General features: G+C 34.4%; 2 protein-coding genes across 10 annotated transcripts in view; one reads left to right on the forward strand and one right to left on the reverse strand.

Moving 5' to 3' along the window:
- On the forward strand, nt 1-11,022 carry LOC105194452 (JNK-interacting protein 1). Of its 6 annotated transcripts, none has more exons than XM_026137189.2 (8): nt 1-216; nt 2,938-3,162; nt 4,273-4,514; nt 4,889-5,164; nt 6,125-6,277; nt 6,765-7,048; nt 7,362-7,540; nt 7,886-11,022. In XM_026137189.2, exons 1-8 carry the CDS (start codon nt 134-136, stop codon nt 7,956-7,958), a joined length of 1,515 nt encoding a protein of 504 aa, XP_025992974.1. In that variant the 5' UTR covers nt 1-133; the 3' UTR covers nt 7,959-11,022. The 6 variants fall into 6 exon arrangements, with proteins under 6 accessions (XP_025992974.1, XP_039309509.1, XP_025992975.1 ...); XM_039453575.1 differs by having other exon boundaries at nt 4,294-4,514; XM_026137190.2 differs by having other exon boundaries at nt 2,938-3,150; nt 4,294-4,514.
- A 572-nt stretch (nt 11,023-11,594) lies between these two features.
- LOC105194446 overlaps nt 11,595-27,648 on the reverse strand; it is a 90,432-nt gene continuing 74,378 nt past the window's right edge. For 2 of the 4 annotated variants that reach the window (XM_026137187.2, XM_011159351.3), the window contains 10 exons: nt 23,608-23,977; nt 21,172-21,432; nt 20,580-20,730; nt 20,105-20,219; nt 19,844-19,996; nt 18,802-19,744; nt 18,119-18,172; nt 17,448-17,488; nt 17,187-17,339; nt 12,803-17,116 (listed from right to left, as the gene is read on the reverse strand). In XM_026137187.2, the coding sequence (XP_025992972.1) occupies nt 17,021-17,116; nt 17,187-17,339; nt 17,448-17,488; nt 18,119-18,172; nt 18,802-19,744; nt 19,844-19,996; nt 20,105-20,219; nt 20,580-20,730; nt 21,172-21,432; nt 23,608-23,977 (2,337 nt within the window). In that variant the 3' untranslated portion in view covers nt 12,803-17,020. Of the gene's footprint in view, nt 17,117-17,186; nt 17,340-17,447; nt 17,489-17,522; nt 17,719-17,973; nt 18,173-18,801; nt 19,745-19,843; nt 19,997-20,104; nt 20,220-20,579; nt 20,731-21,171; nt 21,433-23,607; nt 23,978-27,648 lie in introns of those variants that run through there. The other 2 variants (XM_011159352.3, XM_039453573.1) reach the window with 2 other exon arrangements.

A 27,648-nucleotide genomic window follows, 5' to 3' on the forward strand; every position in this document is an offset into this window, starting at 1 on the left:
GCGACGATCGGCGACGTAAGCGACATCTCATTTCTTGAGGGTTGTGACGAGCAGCTCTACTTCAGGCCGTCACGGCCGTCCTCGGGACCGACCCCTGCTCTGTACCTCGCTCACCCTTGCGAACGTCGCGGCGATGGCCGACAGCGAGTTCGAAGAGTTTCGGCACTACTTCGAGAGACTGCCCCAACACCTAAAGGCACCGCTCTCCAACTACACGTGAGTACTTCCTTGGCGGACCTGCCTTGACAGAACAGATGACACAATGTGCAATGCGATAAGGACCGCGACGATGACACACATAAGTTGTGGCGATAGAGACGGTGGTTGGAAATCAAAGGCAGAAAATAATTTAGGTAGGAAACAGGGAGTACACACAACACGAAATACGGAGATCGATCTAGGAATTCATTAAAAGCCAGAAAATATATTACGGAACATATATCGTTATCGAGACTAGTCTGGAACATGCAGATCGCGATAATATAGATTGCAGACAGTAAACCATATTGATAAGTTTGAAACGAGGTTGATGTATGAAAAAAATATTTTGTATTTCAACATCGAACAGGACTTACTACATTATACAAATAAAAGTTAGATTTCAGTGAAGGATAAATAAGAGCTATGAATGTAAATCTTAGTTTCTGTCTGTCTTAAACTTTTTCGAATGATTTAATTCCTTTTAATTGCCATATTCAAGTTGAAATAATAAAGTTGCTTACAACACGATAATTTAATTAACAGCTGGTGTTCCATTTTTAACGTCATTCTACATAATTTTATAATTTCTACAAACAGACGAGATTAAATAAATATGACGAAACATTATTTAATGGATTGTCATCTATATGTATTAATATACATAATTCTTACAAATATATATTAAAATGTTGTTTATTTTACGTAAAATGTTAAGAAATTGTATATTTCTAATATTATTAATTTTTTATAAGGATATACATATAAAAATAGTTTTTTTTAATGAATTATCTTCAATCCTTTTTAGTATAAATATAATTTATATTTATATTCAGCATTTAAAATAATAATTTAAATAAAATTAAATAATAATAATAATTTTGGAATAATAAGACATCTTCAATCGGAACTGAAGTTTAAGGTGCAGATAGGTCAGACACCGTTCGAAGATGAGTCATTTTAATAGAAGTTTTCTACGCCACTGAGTAATTTAATGTGACATTTTTTAATGGTAAATTTATTTTTGTAACATCAGAAATTTCTATTTAAGGAAAGTTATCATATGTCGGCATAAATTTAGTAGCCTAGAATTTTTTTTAGAGATGAAATATCTATAGGTATGACGTCTAAAGAATTAAAAAAAATGAAGCCATGTACCCTTAACATTTGACCATCTATCTTTTCTATTCAGAATAATGCACCATTGCGCATATTGTCGCAAAATGCACAAAATATTTTTGATATGCACAACATTCATGTCATGATTCAAGGGACGTATAAAATATCATGGTAAAATGTCGGATTCGCGGATGTATCTAATGTACGACCAGATAGAGAGCCATAGAGAAATCGCCAAGTCGCATCGGCAACATACCTTTAAAATTATTGATCCTGGAGCATAAGTGACACAAGGATACGAATGCGACGTGAGACTGCAACGCGACGTTTGTATAGACAACTTTAATGGATGTGATCTTCTGTTGATGCACACACATATGTGTATATTACTTCACCGTAAACTAATACTGATGATCCTGTTTAGTTGGCCATATATCATAATGCTACGATCAGAGATGCAACTGCATAACTTGACATATAGACATTGCTCTCATAACCGCATAGAGAACATACCGTTTGTGCAGTTATGTGCTTTGAACGTATTAAGCGCAAAGTTAATTAGTGAAGATATATACTTCATTTATCTATCGCTCTGAAAAATATGGCATAATTGCTGTTAAGTAGAATGTGATTTTTTTTACATTGTCCACATTCTATATGAAACCTTTATTGTGTTTCTAACCAAATAGTGCAAAATTAGATTGCAGATGCATCAGACGTGTCACTGTCCGCAGCTGATTCTGTAAAAATAAAGCAAAATCGATACGCGACAGTCTCACACCTACAACTATTTCCGATCTAATTTTCAACCTTTGCTCGCATTTCGAAACAATGTATGTATATAGAGTTTTTCCTTAATTAACATTTCTGTTAAATCTACAAATCTTTAAATGCAACTTTTATTATTTTCAAAAGTCAATTACAACTGAATTTAGACATATTTGTCGATTGTGTGCAAACATTCTTTTTCATTTGAAAATGTGCCTTAAAAAAGTAGACGTACTTTAAAAAGTATAATAAACAAAGTTCTAACAAGAGTTTCTACGTGAGTTTAAAATACTCTCGAATCACTCTTTTACGAAGGAGACTTTGTTCTCCGTTGTAAGAAAGGTATAAGAATTACCTAAAATTTTTATTAATAATTAATTATTACAAATGTTAGAATTATTTGTGAATATATGCATGTATATTTATCTACTTGACAATTGTCTGCGCAATGCGATGAAAATAAAGAAGCATAAAACGGAAAGATATTTGTTTAATTCTACTAAATAACTTTTAATATTGCTTTTGTCGACAAACTGCCAGAGGTACCGCTATCAATTTTACGTGCTATAATTACTATCAATATTATTATTAATAAAGTTTAGATTTATTATTACTTTTTACATAGTTAAAATTAGAAAAAAAGAAAACATCACTATATGCAATAATTGCACCACATTTGGAAAATAATTTATTACCGATTATTTTACTTTCACCTTTTCACGTAATTGGAGAAATTGGACGATTTGTTATCAAATACAGATCATTTATTTTTAATTATGTGGAATTTAAGCATCTATGTGGGTTATAACTTTCATGTAATTTTGATGTGTCTAACATCAATTTGGATGCTAGGCTCGTACACGATGTGATGATCGATGATTCGCCGACGTCTTCGCAAGGAAGCGATGGAGAGGTCGGCAGATCCTGCGACGTCGTCACCGGCGACTCCGAGGATGAGGAAGTCGTCGTCATTCACCGGCACGATAATCAAAGCGGGCACACTACTCCCGATGACAGCGAGGAGCTAGATCATCACTGCTCGATCATAGCTGACAGCGATTTTAGGTTGGTAACGTCGTAAGTGTTCACTTATTTGTTACTAATTATCTCTGTACACTTTTAAAATATTTCTTTATGATCCTCGAGAAGAGAAGACGGGGGAAGAATTTTACTTTTGATTGGTACTGAGACTTGGATAAAATTTATAACACATATTGAACGTTGTATTTTAATAAAAGACATAAAAATTTGAGACACGGAGAGTAAAAGAATATTTAAAAGATTTAAAGCGAGAGATAAAAAATGAGTTTGGATTTATTGTGGAGGACAGAATATCCGCGACAATATAAATTCTCGCGACGAGAAAGAACAAAATTACATTCTGTCTGAGGTGAGGGGGGATTCCCTCCACAAAATATTTTTATGACAAGTTCAGCAAGAATTGTGTTACAGCTGTTATAATTTATTCCACGTCCAGCTTGTGCTACGTTTTCAGATGCAATTGCACTTTAATCTACGACGGCGTCACGGAGTAAACGGTGACGTGCATCATCGCATCTATAGTAATCTACAGCATAATGCTTTAATCTCATCGGTCTGATCTTGTTAAAAATAACTGAAGCTTTCAGAAATAGTCTCCGGGAGAGTTCGCAGCGTACAGCGACGCTCGTAATTATTAATTAAGTGTCGTCCGCCGAGGCGGTTGAAAACGCAAATGATGGTCACATGCGCAAATATTGCACTTTTTCAACTCTTAATTTTTCGAGAGTTCTAATTACGTGGGTAATTTTCGCACCTCTTTCCTAGCTATTATTACATCAATAAGCTTGAGCAATCTTTAACATCTAGGAGAGAATTTATATCTTTTGATTATATTCTCTTCATTAATATAAATAATATTGTTTATTAATTTTTAAATTAAATTGTTAATTAATCTATTAATTATTCAGCATAAAAAACACACAATAGAACTCTGTATGCCGACAACGCGCGCACTTATATTAAAATTCACGATTCTCAATTTCTGATGATTGCTATCGCGCGTGTTGTGCGACGAGATAAATCTTCTCGCTATACCCCAATGAAGAGTATAAGAGTCATTTTTTCGTTGACATTCTCGACGAATTAAAGTAGGCAGCATGAAAGATGATAGTTTAGCTCACTATACTTAACCTTGGATGACATTAGCTTGTTCGGTGGACTGAGCAGCAGGGGTCGATCGGTAGGCGGCGGCGGACCAGGACCGGGCGGGGGTGGTACTATCGTATCCGGTAACGGTGGTCGGGATAGTGTCGTCAGTGATGTCGGCGATTCATGTTCCAGTTTGAGCTCCTGGCCTACGCCGGAGCACGTGCCGTCGAATCGACCCGGAAGTGGCGGTACCGAGCGCAGACGTCGAAGACTGCCGGAAATTCCTAAAAGCAAAAAATGTAAGGAAGACACCGCACAAACGCACGACATTCGATTTCAATGACAGCAACAGCGAGAGATTTAGCCCGGACTTGTTTGCACTTTTACATTCGATCTTACATTTATCTTAATAATTTTGATAGCTAAATTTGTAACTTAATACCATCATTTTTACATGAGAAGAACATGAAACATAGTAGGAGAGAAGTCACAATACGTTTGAATAGATACTAGTGCTAATAACAGTAATGAAAAATTTATTATTAATATAGAAATTTTTTTACAACACAATATCGATTACTATCGAAAAATTGAGGATAAAATTCACGAAAAAAAAAAAAAAAATATTTTGCGTGTGAAACGCGCATTGACGTGGTCCGGTGGTTCGTTTCAGCTTTGCCCATGTGCCAGACGTCTATACAGACGTCGACCTCGCTGGCAGACGAGTTGAGTGCCGCCACCGGTTCGACGTCGGCCCGGCCTCATCTCATCTTAAGGAAATGTCATCCCAGACTCCGTCACGAGGACAGCTCGCCCGACAGCGAGAGGATGGCCACCGACAGCGGTCATTCCACTGCTCATTCTCCCGATAATGGCCCCAAGAGTGTGTCGCCTATACCATGTAATACCCTACAAAATACAGACTCGGCGTCACCCAGTAGCACTCCAGGTAACCATGATCCTCTTCGAGAGATTATATTTCCACTTTTATATTAGTTTAAATTGATTTTCATATGCGATTACAAGGTGTATGGAAAAAAAATATATATTTCTTATAAAGAGAAAAGTATTAATATTATTCAACTATTGCAGAATGTAAAAAAGTTATGTTACAAATCTAATAAATTGCGTTAATTAAATAGAACAAACATAAAGGTAATTGTGCTTGTCATTCGTTAAAAACGCTCTGTGTAATATGAGATGCGTTCTGTTTCACGCATGATGCGCATGGAGCTTCATTTATCCTTACAGTTCACTGAATATTAAATAAGGATAAATGATGCATCATGCGCATCATACTTGAAAGGGAACGTAATCTTATACAATATAATTTACTTCAATTTATAAATTATAAAAATTGATATCTCTAAAACTGTTGTGATTTATTTATAAAGCATTTATTTAATTTTAACTTTTAGATATTTTCAGACATTAGTTAAAACTTCTTTTATTAGAGTTCTATTAGTTGCTAAAATTTAAGTCTGCAGCTTATTTATACTTTTTGTGCACGTAATATGCAATAATAAAATTTCAAATAAAAATCCAATAAATGTAAAATTCTTTTGAAATTATGGATATAAAATAAGTTCTCGTAGTTAAAATTATAAATTCGCGCATCAATTTTTGTTGTTTAACAATTGGGCAAGCTTTATTCTGGTAATAAGTAAAATTATTTAAAAATAAGGCCTTCTAGAGGATGCATCCCTTTGCACACAATATTTTCACGATACGCTTCGTAATTTTATGCTTCGTTGAAATTATCTGCGAAGCACGATAGTCTGACAATTTTGTTGCCTTAGTTCGGAAAAGTTACAAAAGCCAGGAATTGTTGTCCGTGTCATAAATGGTTTTCGAACTAATCCGAGTAACTCTCGGAGAATCAATACTAGCTCGCTTTTTTGCTCCAAAGGAAGCGGAGGCGTACCGTTCACCCAACTGGAACTGCTCGAGGCAACGCATCGAGGCTTGCACAAGTTCATATCGCGGCATCATGACGAAATTGATCTTGAAATTGGAGACCCCATATACGTGCAAAAAGAGGCCGACGATCTTTGGTGCGAAGGTGCGTAGAAATATCCGTTTCGTAAAATAGCGGACTCGTTGTCAACAGTAAATGGTACTTCCTTCTTTCAGTTTAATGAAATCGAGCTTATTTCTTTAGATTTCTGACAACAATTTATATATTTCACGTATATATAATAACATAATTATTTATTCCGTAATGTAATATTTATTATTCCATATTCCACAATAAAGATAACTAAAACAGTACAATTAAGATTAATATAATAAATTAATATAATAAAGATAACTTGAGCAGCAAATGTCTAGAAGATATAAAAAAGTTTAAAAGAAGAAGTCTTCATTTTTCAATTATTCTTTAAATATTTTTAGACATATTTCGGATTTTATTTTCGTTTCATTGTCATTTTTCAAGAAATGTAAAGTTAATTTTTTGAGAATACATCAGATAAATAAAAACAAAAGAAAAGTAAAGAAGAATCGAAAAGACACATAGACAAATCTATTCTTTTGTTCTTCTTGATTAGGCGTGAATCTGAGGACAGGCCGGCAAGGTATCTTTCCATCAGCTTACGCGGTTGACATGGACTACAGTGACTTCGATCCTACCGCGCCCAAAGTTAAGAGAGAGAGATATCTCCTGGGTTACCTGGGTTCTGTGGAGACTTTGGCGCACAAGGGTACGGGAGTGGTTTGTCAGGCAGTGCGGAGGATTCTTCGCAACTCCTTGCAAGATCCGCCTGTCTCACAGAGCTGCATCTTGGAGGTATCCGATCAGGGTCTTCGAATGGTCGATAGAAGTAAACCGCGAGTAAGTGTCTCCTTGCGATTGATTGAAGTTCGTTCACGTGCAAATTATGTGTTTTAATTTTCAGAGAGAAAGAATTTCTTCTCTCAAATCTGAAACTTTCAAAGAATTTGTTTGGAGTGAATTCGCCAGAACTAAAAATTTATGAAAGAATTATGTTAATTCTATAATACGTTACTACTTTATCCACGAGACGTTATTAAATTACAATTAAATACACATGTATAATTGATTCTAATTCAATATTTATTATGTATTAATATATGAACATTGGAAGGGAAATAGAAAGTTTCTAATTACCAACGTGTTTTTGTAGAAAAGTCAGGGTCCTTGTCACGATTATTTCTACTCGCTGAAGAATGTATCATTCTGTGCGTTTCACCCTCGCGATCATCGCTACCTCGGTTTCATCACGAAGCACCCCACTCTGCAGAGGTTCGCTTGTCACGTGTTCATCGGTCAAGAATCCACAAGACCTGTTGCTGAAGCTGTCGGGTAAGCTTCGTTTAAAATCTTTTAATTAATATCACAGAAAAAATTTGACCTGGCCTCACATCACTCTGTGCAAAATTATTAATAATTTTCGGTTATTTTGTGATTGATTTTTTTGTTATTATTAAAGTTATATCATTGCGCTATAATAAATATATATTATTTTATTATATTCAAATCTATATTATAACATTTGTAATATAATTAAAAATTCAATATATATTACTTAATATATTTATGTAATATATTACAAAAAAAAAATTATTTTTTAAATATCTCTTTCTAAAAAAAATTTCGAGGAAGACGAAGTTCATAGATGGACGATAATTTGAAATTCTTTTTTTCTAGACGCGCTTTTCATCGGTTCTACACGAAATTCATCGAGACTGCTTTCCCGATAGAGGACATCTACATTGAATAAATTGCTCTCAGTCTAACTTATAGTGGCTGCGGAAAAAATGATACATCTCACTTCCCCCCTTATCCCCTGTATATATCGCCCGCTAGTTGTAGATATAAAATAATAAACGCGAATCAAATACCCAATTTATACATATATTGAATATATGTATATTGTACATGGAGCGTTTTGGGAAGCATCACGACGAGAGTTCGAGTCTCCGTTAACAATTTATTATATTATCTCGTTATTATAACAATTTTTATTATCTCGTTATAATTTTTTCTTTTTATTCGTCGTTTATTATCGATCTTTCCTAATTTCGTACGTGGCATTTAATATAATCCTATATATTAAATAGTTGAAAAGAATGATTTTTATTAAATACTATTAATTTCAAAAATCATTTTCTTTTTACATATAATACATACATTATTTTGGATGAAATTGACGATATTTTTATATTGAATTAAGAAATATTTTTAATACTTCCTTAGTTTCTGTTAACAAAACAATGACAGAACGGTACATGAAATCGACTGACAATGAATGAATGAAGATAAATGTTGACATTTTAATAGTTGAGAAGTGATCTATTTTCAATTACGAAGCTTTATTGTCGAAATTATATTTCTTCGCAAATGAAAATAGAACAACTTCTGCAAATTGTTTTAACCGTTTAACAGCCAATGTTTCCAAATAGAAACATATCACTTTTAAGTAAAAAATATTTTTTGCTATATCTCTTTGTTAAAAAAATATACATTAATTTTTTAAATAATAAGAATAATATATGTTGATATTTAAAGTACGTTCTTTAAATCTTAATTTTATCAAAACTTTCTTTCAATTAAAATTAAACATAAAAAAGTTCAAAAATAATTCTTTTTCAAGAAGAAAAAATAATTATTTTTAATTTTAATAATTTGGCAATTAGACGGTTAAATATCATGACTCATCGTATTATCGGAAGGTAGTATATGCCTTTTTGACTAGACTTCACTCCTGTTTAAGATCAGAAGAGAGCGTGATAGTCACGATGTGCCCGAAGAAGACTTTGTTAAACATTCTCTAATAAGCAGTTTCGGTAATCAATAGCGAATTAATTCCCAAAACTTCAATCCCATATGACCAAGTTAATCCGCTTAGTGACGGATAGAAAGAGGAGACGACAATAGAGAATGAAAGAATGTTGGATCATTCGGAGTTTAGCGAAAAATCATAGTAAAGTTCGAGCGATTTGGGAGAAGAAGTAATGCTTAAATTTTTGGCGCGTATCGGATGTGCTTCTTGCTGATGGCGTTTCTCACCGTGTAGCAACGAATAGGTACCTAGAATGATCTTCAACTGTACTGTTCTCACTGTTAGAGAACGGCGGCCCGCGCATGGGCGCGCTGCTATTTAGAAACTCGTATATTTTTCTATCTTTCTTTGCGGCAGAGACTCACCAATCATATAAGTTTCACTGTATGAGACGGCAAGATTTCCCCGAAGTTTGTACACTCAAATTTACGCACGAGCCGCGTGAAAAAAAGTAATAAAAAAAAAGAAGAAACAACATTGTCGAACGGGCCTCCGCATTCGAAGTATCATTGTATTGCGCTGCATCGCAACGTTTCCAGCGACTTATATAAAATATGAACCAAATTGCAAGTACGTACGTAGCTTCATTGCCGGAAATGCGAAATGATAGGAAAATAGAGACGGAATGCGATACTATCTGCGTGCAATTGAGAAGAGTAATTCTCATTATCAATCGATGTGTATCGCTATCGATATCCGTTTTTATTCAGTTCGCTATTTCACACTGCCTTTATCACGACGTTGTGTACGCAGAACGCGTGTATGATATCCCAGTCGCAAATTATTTAAATTGATTCATAAATAAGTTCCATTTTGTTTAACTAAATTTTTATACATTTTCCTGATCAAAATTAGAGTGCGAGTTAAATGTAAGAGTGACAGTAACGTCAATGAAACTTCTAGAAAGTGCAAATTGTTAACATTTCTTTTATGTTCCATCATCCCAATTTTCACTTCCTAGTTCCGCTTACGCTTTTGATTCTTATTTTTGCGAGGATTAAAAGCAATAAATTTTAATCTGTTTTATATATTCTTTATTATTATTCTACATTTGCGGAAGATAAAATAATTAAATACCGCAATACTGACTTCTTAGAAGTAGATTTCATATTCAATAATTATTTACACACTAAGAAAAAATTTAACAATAACATAATGAAATTTAATAATAATAATAATAAGAGAATTCATGTGTTTAAGTTAAATATATTAATGCTTAAACTGAAAAATTTAATTTATATATAAATACTTGAATTAAAGAAATTTAATCAAGTTGAAAAATTTAGTCAAGAATTTTTCTCAGCGGAACTTATTTGAATCAAAATCAGCATTGGTCTTGAACTTTTAGTGTCGAGATATAACACACCGACAAATGGATTCGATTAATGGATAATTGTATTATCTCACTCTTAGGCGATCTTTCATGACCAAAGATTATAATTTCCATTTAATGCATGCTTGTGCATGTTCCATGGTGACTGTCTGTTCTCGATGGTTTGTCATTTGCCTTAGAAGAAATAATCAATTAAAAATTTGATATTATTCTGAGTGAATTTGAATTTGAATCTTTGACACAGAAAATAGACGCGCAACTCTTATGCCACGATCGTCACAATTGTATTATAATTGACTTTAAATCATTGTGTAAATTGTTTTAACATTAATTTAATATTAATGATCTCTAAAACATCTTTTTTAGAAGCAAATATTCAGTTAGTTCAAAAGGCCTTACAAGCCTTCAATTTCTTCTATTAATTTCTTTACATCCACAATATTTTGAATTGAAAAATTAAAACAACAATCAAAATCATCTTGTGACGAAATCTTTGCAATTTCGTAACTGGGATATCCTATTTGTACCGGAGAATCTTGTCAATTTATAGACATCTCCTCGACAATACGAGCTCTGTGCGTTGTCTTACTTGGGATTTGGTGCATGTTAGATAAGTACAATTCACACGCCTCAATTATACGGTATACTGAATAAAAATTGAGAGACAGATTACAGTGATTTCTCATTTTACGGGGTTATTAATTTCATTTATGATGTCCGCGGCGAAACGTTTACACGTGCCTTTGATTAGGATCGCCTCCAAATGTCGTGCCTTTTCGATTATTTTCTCATGCAGTTACAATATCTCATCATCGCGTACAAGTCTTCATTATTTTAACGACACAATAGTTCCTCTCAAATCTTTTTCAGACACATAATCAAATAAAATAAGAAAAGTTGCGCGATGGAAACGAGCGAGAACTTTCAATAAATTTGTATTCGACATCACTTTGCCCATTAAACAATTATTGATAGCAATTAGAAACGTTTTAAAAATATTAACTAATTTTCTAATCGTAATAAAAATTTAAATCCATCGAGAAAGTTGTTTCGACAATTATGTATCATTGTATCTGAAATCTTCGTTATTTTATGTTTGTAAACCAATCGGTTCAGCAATTATATTTTGCAAATCTGTCAATTTAATAAAAGAAAAGAACTCGTGACATTAGAATTACGGTATGCTTCTTTTATAAGCGAAGTCAAGAAGGGTCAAATATAAATCAAATGATGATCGACACTTCCACAATAATCATATAATTTCTACATATATTTCTTCCCAAGGCAATATTTACAAAAATGTTCTACCTTCTTAAAGTCTTAATAATCCAGCCTTGATACAATAACTGTACGTGTATACAATCTTCCCCAATCATTGTATTTCTTTATTAGTTATATTACATATTTTCCTCTTTTTCATACATGCATACACATTTCTTTTTTTTGTCATATATTAAATATAGAATAAGTTAGCCGAATTTATGCAAACTATATGTTGAGTTAATAATTTTCTTCGTTTCAAAAACAAAAAATTCAATCCATAATTGGAAAATAAACTGTTTCTTATTTACAATTTTCTTTGACAAATATTAAAAATGTTCCGCTATTCGTATCAATAGTTCCTGAGCCAAATATCTATAACGTCATAAGTGTACAATAAACATTTTTATAAATCACTGCGTGATTTCTTTCTCGTTCACAATGTATGCAGTATCTCTGTAATTTTCATTATCTTACGTTCTTTTGACAAGAATTAACCATTTCTAACGTAAAAAAAAAGAAATAAAATACCGACATAGCTGTTTTTAATTTATTATACACTCTGTTATGACGCCATAAGCATCAACGCGATAATTAATCGAACATTAACAAGTTTGTCTTTACATATTCATCTTACATCTTACACTACTCCAAATCTTGATAAGAAATTCTAAATATAATAAAATATTCTGAACCTGTGTGTCTTCTCTGGCAATATGCTACAATAAAATAAAAAACGCTAAGTTTAACATGACAGAGCCATGAAATCAGCGTGAGATGTATTATTTAATATACATATACATATATTACAAAAATATCCAAAACTAAAGATAAAATAATAGCGGCATGAAGGAGATGATAAAACTATAAAATACATATAATTTGACGGTGGATTTTTTACCAAAAGAGCTTGTAACGCAAATTATACTTTTGACGCTCCTCAATAACTATCGAAATTTACATAGTGCTTAACAGTGAAGAATACTGAGATTATACATTAGAAATTTGTTTACAAATATTTTTGCTCGTAATTATCGGCCGGCTGAGATTTATTCGAAATAATTTACGTGCTCACATATGGATCGATCATTTTGTTCAAAATGACAAAGCAAATGAAAAATATTAACTAATAACATGTGAGCAATCAGCTCAGGAGAGGTAAGTATAAATTGTAATTTTTGTCGTCTTATTATCTTACAAAAAACGCAATTTATTGTGTTGTTTATTATTGTGTGAACAATATTCAATGAGCCATACACATTGTCGTGAAAATTTATAATTAATCCTCGCGTCGGTATACCTAACGCAAGTATGATTACTGGCATTTGCAATATGATATCAAACTCATCTTTGTAATCGAGCGAATAACCGAACAATTTACATCTTTCATATCCTGCCTCGACACAAGTTTCGTTGCAAACTAGTCTAAATTAAGAAAGTAGAAAAGCACATTTGATTCTCTCGATGTAATTTATAACATTGTTGATTACGAGAGAAAAAGAGAGAGAGAGAGAGAGGGGGGGGGAGAGAGAAATACCTCTCACCCCAATTAAAAATCTTCAAAATTCTTGTGTTTTTAAAAAATAATAATAATAGTCGGATTATCAAACTGATCCTACGAAGATTTAAATGGCACTAAATTAACGCGTGTCATATTCTGTATTTAATATATGTATATATGTATGGAGGCATAAATGAGAGGAAAGTACACAACCACACTTAATCGTCTTTGCTCTCGCTTCTTACAGAAAGAAATCGAAAAGCCACTTATGTGCAATCAGCAGAGTATAAAATATAATATAACGTAATATATATATATTTACAGCAGTATATAAAGTTGAACTTTATCTTAGCGTATAATGAACCATAGAGCCGTCTGTGTTGCATTGGTATCCACTTCTTTCCAATAAATATCGAGCAGCCGTTCGTTTTATATATCTCTCTTAGTTACCTTAAGAAAGGAGTTCAGAGGATCTATTCATTTTTTTCTCAATTCCTGCTTTAACAATACCTTTTAACATGTGTGACTGTAATACAAGTAATCTAATTTTCTGCATACATAATTTATGCACATAATCCCATCCCGGAAAGTTTAGATGCCTCTACTCCGTTTTGTAACAATGACTGGATGAATTCTTTTATGACTACAATGCACAATATGTCGTACAAATGTAAAGCTTGGTTGCCTTTTCATAACTTATCGCAAATAATGACGCATTTTTTTATAAAAATTAATGACTCTGATATTCAATTTTTATCAACAACTTTTTGTCAACAATAATTTCTTTTGAACGGTATTCCTCATAAACAATTTCAAATAGAAATATTGTAAACATACGAAAAAATAATAAAAAGTTATCTTTAAATTGATCAATTTCTATTATACTTTTTTGTAAGTTCATACGTAATTGATAAATATATTTAAACAGATTTTGTTTTAAACGCCCCATCTTGTATGCTTACAACCAAGCTGACATGTTCAAAGCCAACGCATTAATACCAGTTATCACCGATACAAATAATGACAGTATGAAGAGTTAGTTGGAAAGATCGAGAGAAAAGGATGAGATACACTGAACACAGACAGTTTAAATTTGTCCTTTGTACTACAAGACCGCAAGAGAAATTCGGGTATCAATAGCATCTTGTGCCGTCTTGATACTCGGTTTATGCACGGTCATTAATTATGCGAATTTCATACATACAGGATTAAATACTCCTTTTTTTCAGCGGTGGATTTCCGCATAAAACGTAGGTTGTTATCGATGACGAGTAATCGGTATGTGAGGATAGTCAAGTTCTTCCACCAATAAATAGCCAATAGAGAGAATAGGCTGCTCTAAACTTCACAATTCTGGCATTATACACATGTAACGATTGTAATTATATAGAGGCCTTTACTGACCTTAATTTCCTCATTTCGACACCAATGTAACATTAAAAACGAGTTAACGAAACTTTTTACAATAAACATAATGTGCGTATATATGTATATATATGTATGTATATATATGTTGTTACATTATATTTTTTACAAATGACAATGAAATTCCAAGTCCCACAGGTAGGTACGCAATAACAGAACGCAGGAGCATGAAAAACTTATATATTACATATGAAGATATATTCATATATATTATATATGAAGATAATAGACATACGATAACAGAACTCAACATGAAAAATTTATACGTATTAAGTTAGTCAAAACATTCGTGTTCGTCTTTAGTGTAACAGTAGAAAAAATGAATTTTATCAACCTAATACATGAAGAGAACAGCACATGACTGCAAGTAACAGATATACATTCACATTCTAGATACTCAATGAGTAATTCTTGTTCGAAGAAAAGAAACACTTAGAACAGTTGTCAATCTGAGATCATGTTTAACATCTTTATTTACAGGACCAGCCTTTACATTATCTGTACATGTAGGATTCAAATAAATTTGTAGATCTGTTAAGTGCCAGTGCTGAATATGTTGACAAGTGTACAATTTCCGTTACTCTCTTATATTAATATCTTTTATACTTTAAACACTGACGATATACAGTACGTTTATAATCGCTGATCCGCATTATCATAAATAATCGCTGGCAACGATTGGCTAATATGTATTCTATAATTGACACACACACATATATGTCAATCGTGCCAACTTCCACACAATTATTCATTAATGCGGAGATTAATCAACGTTGAAATAAAAATATCGGTTATTAATATGTATATTTGCGTAGTAACATGATATTGGATGGATAGCAAGGCCAGTGGGACATAAAAAGTTATTTAAGCAAATTATTAAAAATAAACGCATTAAAACTTTGCATACAGTAAAACTCTTTTATATAAATCAATTCGTTTTTATAAGAAATTTGATTCAATAATAATACGAGTCATTTTAAATGTATAATTTACACTTTTTTTATTATTTTGTTTGATGTTTCTATATGTTGCAAAATTAAAATATATTTTCAGAGGTTTTGTATTGCACTCACGAAAACTTAATAAAATTTAGAGATATATTTAGGGTTACCATATTTTAAAAATATTGAAAGTAGAAAATGAAACCAGATGCATAAAGCAGGCGACATAAAAAAAGGGATAACCAAATAAAAAGTTAGATTTATTTTTAATGACTAATTATATATTTGTTTTCATTTTTTAATAATTTGACTTTCAATTTCAAAACATTACAGAACATTTAAACGCAAATAAAATTCAGGTACGTGTAGTTGTAAAACTGCTCCAACAAAAGTGGAAGAAATCTGGTGTGGTAACCCTACAGACATATCGCTAAATTTAATATTTTCTTTCATATAAATACGCAATAAAGTTTACACACGAGACGCAACAAGTTAAAACATCATTCGTTAAACTTACCACATTGTCTTTTTACATTTTTAGTAACGTTTTATCATTATAAAAAGATGTCAGCACTATGAGTATTATATATTAACATTTAGTATTACAAGTTCATAATTGTAACCAATAGAATATTTAATAAAGAAATAAGTAAGACTGGTTTCGTATCCATCCGATACAAATACGTAATCGCAGAGGTAGGCATTCAAGCTCGACCCGATTTGCGACGAGCAAGTTAGCACGAGAAAAGTGCCGCACGCGGCCCGTGCTACATTAAAATCGAATCATATATACAAGTTCACTACACCGTAAAATTTGAAAATTGCCAACTGCATAACACTCGATCGCTGCAGGAAATATACCTGAATAGCGACTGTTATTTATCATGTATCAACGTTTTAAATAACAGTATACAATGCGGTTTTTAGGTACGATTTTTGCGATTAGTTAGTGAGCGAAACGCGCGACCTTTGACAGCGCACAATGAAATCCTTAATCCCATAGAGTTGAGTCAAGAAAAAGAATCATTCATATGCATCAATCACTTGATTGAGCAAATTCTTCTTTTTCAATGCTTGTTTTCATTCGTTCTTTTTCTACTAATCGAGGGAATCGCAGATCGAAGCAAACACACAAATTGCTTTAGTAATAGAAAAATCACTTCCAGTAAACTTAAGCAATGCTTTTGCTTCTTCGTGAGCTGAGCGGTTTTATAGACAGCGCCCGCACTGATGCAAATCTCTGTTCATTGCAACACTAATAATGACTACCCAGATCTTTGTCACAAAATCTTGATGATATCGATAATTCTGAAACGGTGTAATCTTAGAACACGATACCAGAAATCACAATATAATACACAAATCGAGAAGTATTATGCCAATTGCGCGTGCACGAATGCCAAAAACCTTGTTCTAATTCTTCGTGGAAAGGATCATTTTTAAAACTTATTTCTTATTAATTAAAACAATTTCGGGATGTATTAAGTTCGCATTCTTAAAAGCGGCTTTCGTGAAGTAACTGGGGGGTCCATTCAGTTTCTCAGATTCCAAGTTTTTTCACTCGTACTTTATGTGTATAAATTTTATGATCCTTTTGTAAAGTTTTAAGTATTTGTTTCTGTCTATTATGCTCGGCCTGGAAAATAACAAACAAGTAGTAATCTTAGGATATCGCGTGATGTTTCTTCTGATATCAATCTATGTACCTGTATCTGTGAAAAGGAACAACTAACTTCTCTTTGGCCATGGAAAGCTGGGGTTTGGAGATCATGCACCAATACATTGATTTTGGACTCCCTCAATGCCATGTTGTCTGCTAACTCGTAATGTGTGTGATTTAATTCATTATTGATCATTGGCTGTAAACATATTGAATAATTCAGTTTCTGCTGAACTGATCACTTTAAACCACATTTTTAAATTATTTTAATTTTTACAATAAATCACATTTATCATTGCATACTTACATCATTAGGTGTTACTTGCTGTAGGTTTAGTTCGTTAACATCTGAAACAACATGAATCAAAATTAATTTGATGAACATGTGGTTTCAAAGATATTTATGAATAATATGTAAAATACGAGCTGTTTCCAAGATTCATTTCAAGGGTAAGCTTCGAAAGGTGATAGATTTCAAAGAATCAATTTTTGTCAAGAAACTCGTCCTCCAACGTGTCCTTAAGAATATAGATGTAATGAATGTTATCAGGTACAAGGCAAGGCACTTTAAGCATCTCCTGTAATAAAACGTGTAAATAACTTCCAAAAAAAAAAAAACAAAACAAAAACAAAAAAACAAAAAACAAAAAAAGCAAAAATAAAATTAAAAAGCGTGGACTAGTATTATTAAATGTCACACGCAGTGCTACCGTAGTAGTTACCAGGTAATAAGCTAACATTATTTATCGTTATTTTAATATCAAAATAACTTTTTTTATGATATTTTAACGCCAAAACGACAATATAAAACGTCGGCCTGCTATTTGAGCTACCTCAAGCAATCCAAACTAGGATGAGTAGCTCCTTAAAAATGTATCAAACACGGGTTCCTTGACAAAAATTGAGTGAGATCTTGATGAGATGTATCACCCTTTAAAATTTGTCCCATGAGTCTTGAAACGCGTTGTATAAACTCACTTTCGAAACTTGTAGATCCATTACACAGACTGTCTAATATTTTCCTCATAATCTCTGCAACAGAACAAAATGAAAACGTTATCAAGAATATGTCATTTAATTGATTAATTTATTGCAAACAATTGATTCGATAACGTTGTAATGTGACTGACCAAAAATAGAAAAAAGAAATTAAAAATTGAAACTTATGAATATGTGTATGCAATACACGTTCAATAATTTGTATCATGTACTAATCAAAGATTATAAAATAAAATTGGATATTTTACTTCTTTGGTAAACAATTATTATTATGATGTTATGCTGAGTGAGAGGGAGGAATAGTTCAGTACTAAAGCAATTATCAAGTAAAAGATTCATAATATCGCCACCCCACATATAATTATATAATGTTTAGTAATTTACAGTGAGAAAGTATTACACTGTAATAAAAACAAAGTATATTCAACATAAACTTAATTTTAACTAAAAATAAATAATGATACAGCATCATCTACATGAATAGAAAACCCGAATAACAACGATAATTGTTCTTTTAAAATAGAACAAGGAATTTACAATTCCTATAAAAATTGCAACTATAATAAAATCAAACGGCCAAAATGCATATAGAAGTTTACATATAGAGACCAAGAATTGAACTACAGTATCATCGAAGAAATTATTATTATATTATAATTTACCTGGATTTGCATCCAGCTCCGAACTTAGCAATGTATCTCCCGTCATATCTTGCAACTCGATAAACTCCTTATCGTGATTTGTGGCCAGCGGCACGACGGGATCTACCAACTGTTGATAATCGATTTTGACTTCATGCGACTCCACGATCGTCATCGATTGTGAATTGACGTCATTGTACTGATTGAACGAAAATGTTGATGTCGGATATTCAGTTGTGAAAGATTTACATTTCAAATAGGAAGCATGCTGCTGTTCGTTGTTCGTATTTGTCGATGCATACACATCGTTGGATTTCTTTTTATTATACATCGTTAGATTTTCATCGCTACGTATTCTCTTCAATGGACATCGATCGTGCATCTCGATCCCCGATGAGACGATGGAATTGCCGCCACTGCTGCTCGGGTTGTCATCAAAGTATTGCAACATTGGTTCCTGCTTTTCCGGACAATTGAACGTTTCCTCAATGACAATTGAACGTTCCATCTTGATGTTAGGTGTAGTGCTTTCATTCAGAGCGCCCGGCGACAACATATCCACATTACATTGATCCATGCTTTCCTGAGCGTTCAAGACGTTCACGTTTTGAGAAACGTCCAAACATGATGTATGATTATGAGGCGCGCAGGAGCTTGTACCAGGTTTTTGATCGACAAGAATTTTCGATTGTACAGGTACAGATACAGACAGTACATCGGTGTTCTGGACATTGCAGTGGTTGTTCTGGGCAGCATTCATTTCCATCATTGACAAAGGTTTACCGGTCGCACTTTCTGAATCCGATATTGGGCTTTGCTCTGTATTATTGGAATTAATCGATTTTCCGATCGTATGTTTGGGCTTCTGTTTCTGAGTTACTTTGCCTTTGTCTTGAGTAATGGTGCAGCGGTCGATCTTATCAACACCAATTTTGTTAGCTTGTGCGGCAATCGGGGACAAACACTGTTAAAAATTAAAGAATAAGAATGATTAAAAATAAATTGAGTAGAATTTGACATTATAATTTAACAGAGTATGAGAAGAGAATGTAGCGGTCTTTACATATCGTAGATGCGGCGAGAGAGAGAAACTGTCCTCCGATATCGGCGAAGGTAGATTACTGATTAAATGGTTGACAGCTTTCTCAAGCTGCTCTGGTTCTTCGGTGAGACTGCGGCAGCCTTCGGGTTCGTCCGGTGACTGGGAGTTTTGGGGCTAATAAACAAATTTTTTTTTAGATCATTAAGCAACTTTTTTTCCTGAAGTCTCATGTGATATAAATGTTGTATTATATCTACGAATAATGATACATTTATAGCTTACCAGTTCAATCGAGGCGTTAATATCGACAGGCCGAATCAGATTTCTGCTAGTTGAGGACAAGGTCGCAGAGAACCGTTCTTTCATCTCTTTTATCAGTCGGATACCCTCCTCTTCCCTGTACACAAAATTTCCTCATTGCAAATATGTTGTTGAATATACATTGCATAATATATTCGATTGCTTCAGTGCTTAAAGAACAAAAAAGAAACAGCTTTTTTCAATAGAATGAGTTTGAGCAAGTGGAAAAACAGGGCAAGTGTAAAAATAGAAATTTTGTTTTATAAATTGTTTTACCGTCAACATTTATTCAACAAAGGTATTTTGAATTTGTTGTGGCAATTAAGCTACAATAATTAAAAAAATTGATTCTTTTTGAAAAAAATTTTTAATGTTATTCGTTAATATTGTTTTTTGGATCAATTAAAATTGCCCTGTCACTTGTTCAATCTGCTCTAAGATGCAAAACAATACTTACGACACTAGAGTGTTGACACAAAGTAAGGACTCCACCGTTTGCGTCTTTTCGTCAAATTCCAAATAACCGGCTGTTCGTAAGTAGATGAAGTCATTGGTCTTCGTAAGTAACCTGTAGCACGATGAGCCAAACGCTTCCCCATGGTCGTACACTACAAATGCATAATAAATCAAAATTAATTATAAAAGCAAAATTGTATTTGACCCGTTACGTCGAATTCTAAATTGGTCATTTTACATATACTTTGTTGCCATATTTAAATTGCAATTGGTTATGGAAATAGTATGCAAAACATCTCATAAGCGCTCGTATCGTAAAGCTTAAATGTAATAAAATAACGTCGGTGTAATGCATAATATAACATTATTAATCTAATTGTTAAATATACAGTGATATAATTTTAATAACTTGTAACTACACCGAGCGTAATAAAAGTATACATAATATTACTCAAATAATTTAGATTTTTTTTTCAAATTCGAGATAAAAAGAGTAAGATATTGATATCGTTGTGGCATATAACAGCTGCCAAGTGATGCAAAAAATATTGCAATATTTACGAGGGTTTATCTGTTAAAATACGAATGCTTACTTTGCCGTAGGCCGATCATCGTCCACCTGAAATCATCCTTGTGCATGAAAGCAAATGCGTTCAAGCCCGATACCTCTTCCGACAGGTATCCGGCAACGAACGACACCCTGTGATCGCAATAAATGATACGCCCGTCGACCAGATGCCGCGTCATGTACTCGTCTTTAGTGGCGTTCAGTATTGACAATTGAGTGATAGGCCGCTTCCTCGACGGGGTTGCTACGGCGGCGAAAATGATGTCGTTGCTGGTGCTTCTTCTCTCTGTTAGAACCATTTCACATACATCATTAGCAAATGATCGAGATAAAATCAGAGATGAAAAGTAACTCAGAAAAATTAGATTATGATAATCATAAAAATACTAAAAATATAAAAACAAATAATTACGAGAGGCAATATTTAAACTCTTATCTTGTTAAATTAACTCAATGGAAGAGCGAGTATCAATTTTGGAGTATTGATTGCTCCTGAACCGCAAGTTATTGAAAGATAAGAGGTTTAAAATGCAAATATGTAAATAAAATTTTACTTTCCCCGAGCGAGCTCTTTATCGAGGCAAAAATATAATTTCAAACCAGCTCACCGAGATTATTTAATGCCGAAAAGTGGAAAGTTACGTCGAATGTTGGCTTTCCATTAAACATTCAAGTAAGGAGAGAGAGTGATTCAAAATACATCAAAGAATTTGCGAACTGAAAAGTAGCATGACAGGTTTGGATATCCTGTATAATAAGGATCGCATATTGAAGCCCGCCCCCGTCGAGTCCGTCTCTTTTAAGCGCGCCCCTATAAACTGCACTTTTCGCCGTTCGGTTCTCATCTTAGAAACAAGTAAAAGAAAAAAAAAAAATAAGTCTACGCTAAACGCTCAGAACAGTACCTACATGTCTTCGTCCGTGACGGCGAAGGTCTAAATTTAAATACAAAAGTAGCGTAAATATTTGCGATGCTCGTTTCGAAACCAGCGCTACAGGTTTTCAGTCGTGTCGCGCGATAAAACAAGACCACCGATCCGAAGAATACGCGCGAGCGAGAGTCGCTCACCACGGACCGTTCGACATGGAATACATAATGAAGCACGATATTGCTGATTTATACGAAAGGGACGTCTGCAGTTGGCGACGCACAGCAGTCATGATAGGATTATTCGATTCGCGATGGGAATGATCTTGCCGTTAGCCGTGCCGCGCGATAAAACAGCGTAATCGAGAAACTCACCTGTCGATTGAATCGTAATCGAATTAAACGCCACGTAAAGTAACGCAAACGAAAAATACTCCTTCGCAAACAGTTCGCGTGAATCGCTATTAAATATTCTCCCGATCTAAATTACTTAACGATTTATCTTCTTCATCAACTTTCTAACTCACAGTAGTTTCTTAGAATTTACAAGGATTTTTTCCCAATATTTCAATATTTTGCATAATTGCAACGAGTCAAAGAGGTAATTGTAGTAAATTCTGAAGTTTAGATAAAATACCTCGTACCGTTCAGAATAGCCTTTGTTGTCGTGATTTATAAGGTTACCTGAACCGAATAAGACCCACTTAATTTATTTTACTTTTTAAAATTCTTTTTATGAGAATATTTTAAAATAAACTGAGTAAGAAGAAAATATTTATTACTGCCGGTTCTAAATTTTTCTGTACTTCCTATGATATATCTTTTAAGCATGTTTTCAAGTAGTAAATTCAAAAAATGGAACTTATAATTAGTGCTAGGCCTTACTTGGCTCAAATATCTCATAATGATATTGATACGATTGTACAACAGTAAAGGAGAATAGCAAATAACTGAAATTCAGGTCTGAAATCTATATCTTATCTAAAACGGCATGTCAAAATTGTAATCAGTTACTCTCAATTATGGTTGTTACGCTTCTTGGGTATTATATTTGAAATGCTTTAGGGTAGCTTTATTAAGCAAACTAATTAAAATAATCGTGATACAATCGTGATTAAATTAATACAGGAAGGGAGAAAAAAATACGAAATTTAAATTCGTATTTTAGCTACGTTCTTAACGTTAAATTCTTCCAGATTTAGCTTTCAAAGTTAATTTAACCGACGTATCAAATTTGATTTACGCAACAAAGCTAAACATTTTAAGAGTTATTATATTACATATATTATAATACAAGATGATAATTATACCTACAAAAAAAAAGAAAAAACAATTTTGTTAAAGTATTTAAAAATTTCAGCAAATCTGAAAATAATTTTGTTAAACTACAAAAAATAATTGAAAGATACTCGAGTTAATTGCTAGAATGTCAAAATTTTTTGCAACATTGCTCATCGTGAGTGACCTACATAATTATTTTGACGATCCAACAAAATTATTTTTACATACAGATCCATATCTAATTAAATTTTTAGATTTAGCAAAATCATTCTTTTCATGTATCAATGTCGGAAGAAGACAATTAAAACTCACCTCTCCCTTTAAGGTCCATGTTTTTGCAGGCTTCTGCGAGCTTAAAAAGACCCGAAATGTCGAAGCACTCGTACCGCGTCGGTGGATCGTCGCGCTTGGGGTTTCTCGTATTTTTGAGACGTTGCGCTATGCGAATCGTAAAGTAGCGCCTCTGCTCCTGAAAATTTTTAATCCCCTCGTTTTTCCGAGAATTCGTCGTCGAGGAATCCTCGGAGGAGTTGGAATTGTTGTCGTGCGTCAACTCGGACGTGATGCTCCTCGGCGACGGTGCCGACATCGGCTGCATCCCCTCGGGCGTGAGATTACGCATGAGATCGTTACGATCGTTGGGATGAACGTAATCATACATGGACTGACCCAGCAAATCGATCTGTGAAACACAATTCCGAAGTTCAGACGAGAAAGTTTAATCCCAAAGTTTAGATGAAACCGCCTCGCACCGTCCGTTGGTGATGACCTTTGTTAACTTTCGTGACTTATATATCGGCACTGATACAGTTGTGTAACAGTTGCCTATTGCATTAAGAGAGGAAAAAAAAAATTTAGAATTATACGGAGAAAGTTACACGCGCGAAGAACGTTGAACTTTTCGTTTTTATTGACTGATAAAAAATTTTTTGCGTATTCGGGATAAGAGAGAGTAATACGATACTTTGGAACAAGAAGAATCGATGTTTACCGATATTATCATTATCTTTGGCAAACAACATAGTATCTTTATGTATTTCATATCCATACATATATAAATTATGAAGATATGTATAGCGCCTAAAAAAATATAACTCATTGTGCAACGTTCATTAATTAACTTTCGTTATCGCAGCAGAAATCATTATCTCTCAATGTTTGCCTTCGAGTTAAAGTGTTGCGATTGTTTGCGTGTTTATATTCTATCAATTTTCCATACACACGAAGCACACCTCGTGTGTATGCTCTCGAATAGAGGTGCTTGAAAGTTCCGTTCGCGAAGTCCTTAGACTGCTTCTGTGAAGGGCTCTACACAGCCCGTCAGGTCGGATATCTTTCGAAGCAGCGAATTGCGTCGTGGTATGTCAACGACAACGACGACGACGACGACGACGACGACGACGACGACGACGACGACGACGACGACGACGACGACGACGACGACGACGACGACGACGACGACGACGACGACGACGACGACGACGACGACGACGACGACGACGACGGACGACGACGACGACGGACGACGACGACGACGACGACGACGATGACGACGACGACGACGACGACGACGACGTCGGCGACGACGACGCTCGTTTTCGCGGTAGGAGGTTTCTCCTTGAGAACAATACAGCCTGATTGTGAGTGCCTTAAAAAACGAGAGCAAGCTGTAAACTGTGCTCGCAAACAACTCTGGTACCTTCTTCCACCTACTCTTCTTTGCTAGCTCCTTCTCTAGCGCCGCCCGTCAGTTCTAGCATCTCTTGCACAAGTGGAGAAGAAAGAAAGAAAAGAAAGAAAAAGAAAGAGAGAAGTGATACTCGGCCGACTTCCAAGAGCCGGTTCGTTACGGCAGAATGGCGAATTATCGTTACGCCTGAATCTGGAGCGCCACCGGCGAACGTTCGCGATCGATATAGCGCGGGGGACACAGTTTTTTACATTTTATTCATCCCACCGCCGCCGCCTCATCGCTGTTTTCTCGCAGAAACACGGAGGAAACTTTTAGGGGTTGTTTAGGGAAGCCGGCGCGAGAAGCGATAGCGTACATTTGCGGGGCTTCCTCCCCCGGTTGCCAACTGCAAATCTCGCGAAATCCGAGTAAGAATTTGAAACTTGCATTGAAGTCTCTGAAGAGGATTTTCTAATTTGGCGTGAATCTCGATGGGCTTTGATTAATTTTGCTTGGGCGATTGACGCCTCATCGAGCGAACGTTCATCGCGCAGCAGCGTGGAAGTATTCTTCATGTTGTTTTGGAACAAATATCGTTTTTATCGTCGTGCGTGATTTCCTAGAATCGATCTCGGATCCACGCCGTAAACACGTGCGACCATGAACGCAAATAAAAGGCCGATAACCCTATAAATGGGATAATCGTTGCGTTTAGAAGCATGCAGATATAATATTTCCAAGATTTCTAATTATTAGATGGTCTCTAGACTTTCCCAATGTCGTTGCCTTTCCTGATTTCAAATTGTTAGAATTTCAATACCTCTTTAACATTACTTATTTGAAACGATTATCTTCTATGACTCAATTCAGTTCAATAAGTGCATCGCAGACGAGCAGCAGTCAGTGTCACATCAGAGGAGCGAATGTAGAGAAGTATAGAATCTTACGATTTTTCGAAATAAATGAAAATGAATGAAAAAAAAAACCACCGATTAGCCGGAAGAAGATATATTCGCGAAATTTATTATAGGAAGATGAAATTGTCGTTTGTCGCCTAATAAATGCCGTGACGTTTCGCAAAGGAATGACAATTATTAGAACATGCGCGTCTAATAATTTCTTATAAAGTCTGAAAGTCTGAAGCTGACAGTAAATTTCCTACAAAATCATAGTGAAAAGGAAAGAGCCAGAGTTAAAAACTAAGTTTCAAGAGAGTAGATATACTGTAATAACCATGTCGTTGAGAGATAGAAGCACCACGATGATCGAAGAGAAATCGAGGCTAGCACTTCTTTTTTTTGCTCTTCATCGCGTAACTCATATCCTAATTGATTAGATTATATACGGTTAAGTCGCAAGTATAGTTTTCTAATCGGGATTTTCTCCGCCTAGTATTCGCTACGTCGCATTATCTCGAAGACCTCGAAGTTCTTTTGCATCATCGGTCGTGACCTAAACCTAAACCCACATTTTCTTTACCGAAAGAACCAAAATTAGTCGCTCGACTATTCTTAGCTCTCGTACGATTCTATATGTATAGATACGCTGCGAAAGGAACTGTTTCTCTTCTCGCGACTCGATGTGGGGATCCGAAGACCTTGCGAAATCGAGGGCGGACGAATAAAGCTCCGAAGAGATGATTCTACACGTGTAGAATTTCTCTATAATAATAATAAAAAAAGGCTGAGCTTTTCTTTTACGTATACAATTAATCGCATTGTTAGCTGCTTCACGTTTGCGAAGAAAGAAAGAATCGAGGAGTCTCGGTATTATGAGATGTTTTCGAAGCCCTGGATATCGCTTTTAATACGCCCGACCGTACGCTATTAACTTCTGTTGTTTCTAAATTTCGATTATCCGGGGATCTTATGTAGGTTCGCGACTCGGTTTCCAATCTATGGGTCGAATGTTGACTCGGTTCCTCGCAAACTGCCGACGAACGGAGCGATTTAGCACAATTTTTCGTTCAAATTGATAACAATGTAAAAATTTAGAAAGTAAATTCCGATGACGCAATGATATTATTTAATGCTTCGTCAAAAACGAGGATAAACATTCGCACTTGACGGCATTCGTACATTTGAAGGAAATGAGAGACAAAGAAAAAAATTCATCTAAAAATATCTAAATTTAAAAACTTATTCAGATTAGAGATTTTCTAACATAAAAAAATTTCGAGATACGCGCGCAACATTTGCGACAAAAATAGCTTCGAGAAACGAACCTTTACCTTGCCTTTAACAATAAAGTTAGACTCTAAAATATGCAATAGTATATCTCTGAACGTATGACATTTTCCTGCTTCTGCATTTGTGATTTCCAATCCCAAGAAAAATACAAGATGCTTTTTGTATTATTCTACTTTTTTCTTTATGCTATTTTTTTCGCATATCGTTTAATATCTCCTTAGTGCGCTGCGCCGTTCTATATCTGCATGAAGAATATATTATCTCAGTTTCTTTGAGTTCGTCTTTTCACAGGCATGTCGCGCGCCGAGTCTGAGCAACATAAAATTTTTCTGTCGCTGGGAGAGAAGAAGCGCGTCACGTGCATAATTACGATAGGAAATCCGGAAAAGCTTGCACGCCGATCTTGTCGGATAGCAAAGGCTACGCCCGGGGACAAAGAAGCACAGCAGGCAGCAAAGAGCGATTTTCATTTTACGTATATGTATCTCGACA

This window comes from Solenopsis invicta, chromosome 9, assembly GCF_016802725.1.
Source record: "Solenopsis invicta isolate M01_SB chromosome 9, UNIL_Sinv_3.0, whole genome shotgun sequence".
Classification (NCBI taxonomy): Eukaryota; Metazoa; Arthropoda; class Insecta; order Hymenoptera; family Formicidae; genus Solenopsis; species Solenopsis invicta.

Bases quoted from the DNA above. Each gene is read 5' to 3' on its own strand.
- LOC105194452 (XM_026137189.2), top strand. From the start codon at position 134: ATGGCCGACAGCGAGTTCGAAGAGTTTCGGCACTACTTCGAGAGACTG. The intron at 7,049-7,361 runs GTAAGTGTCTCC...GTGTTTTTGTAG, and splicing joins TCGATAGAAGTAAACCGCGA to AAAAGTCAGGGTCCTTGTCA. The intron at 7,541-7,885 runs GTAAGCTTCGTT...CTTTTTTTCTAG, and splicing joins CCTGTTGCTGAAGCTGTCGG to ACGCGCTTTTCATCGGTTCT.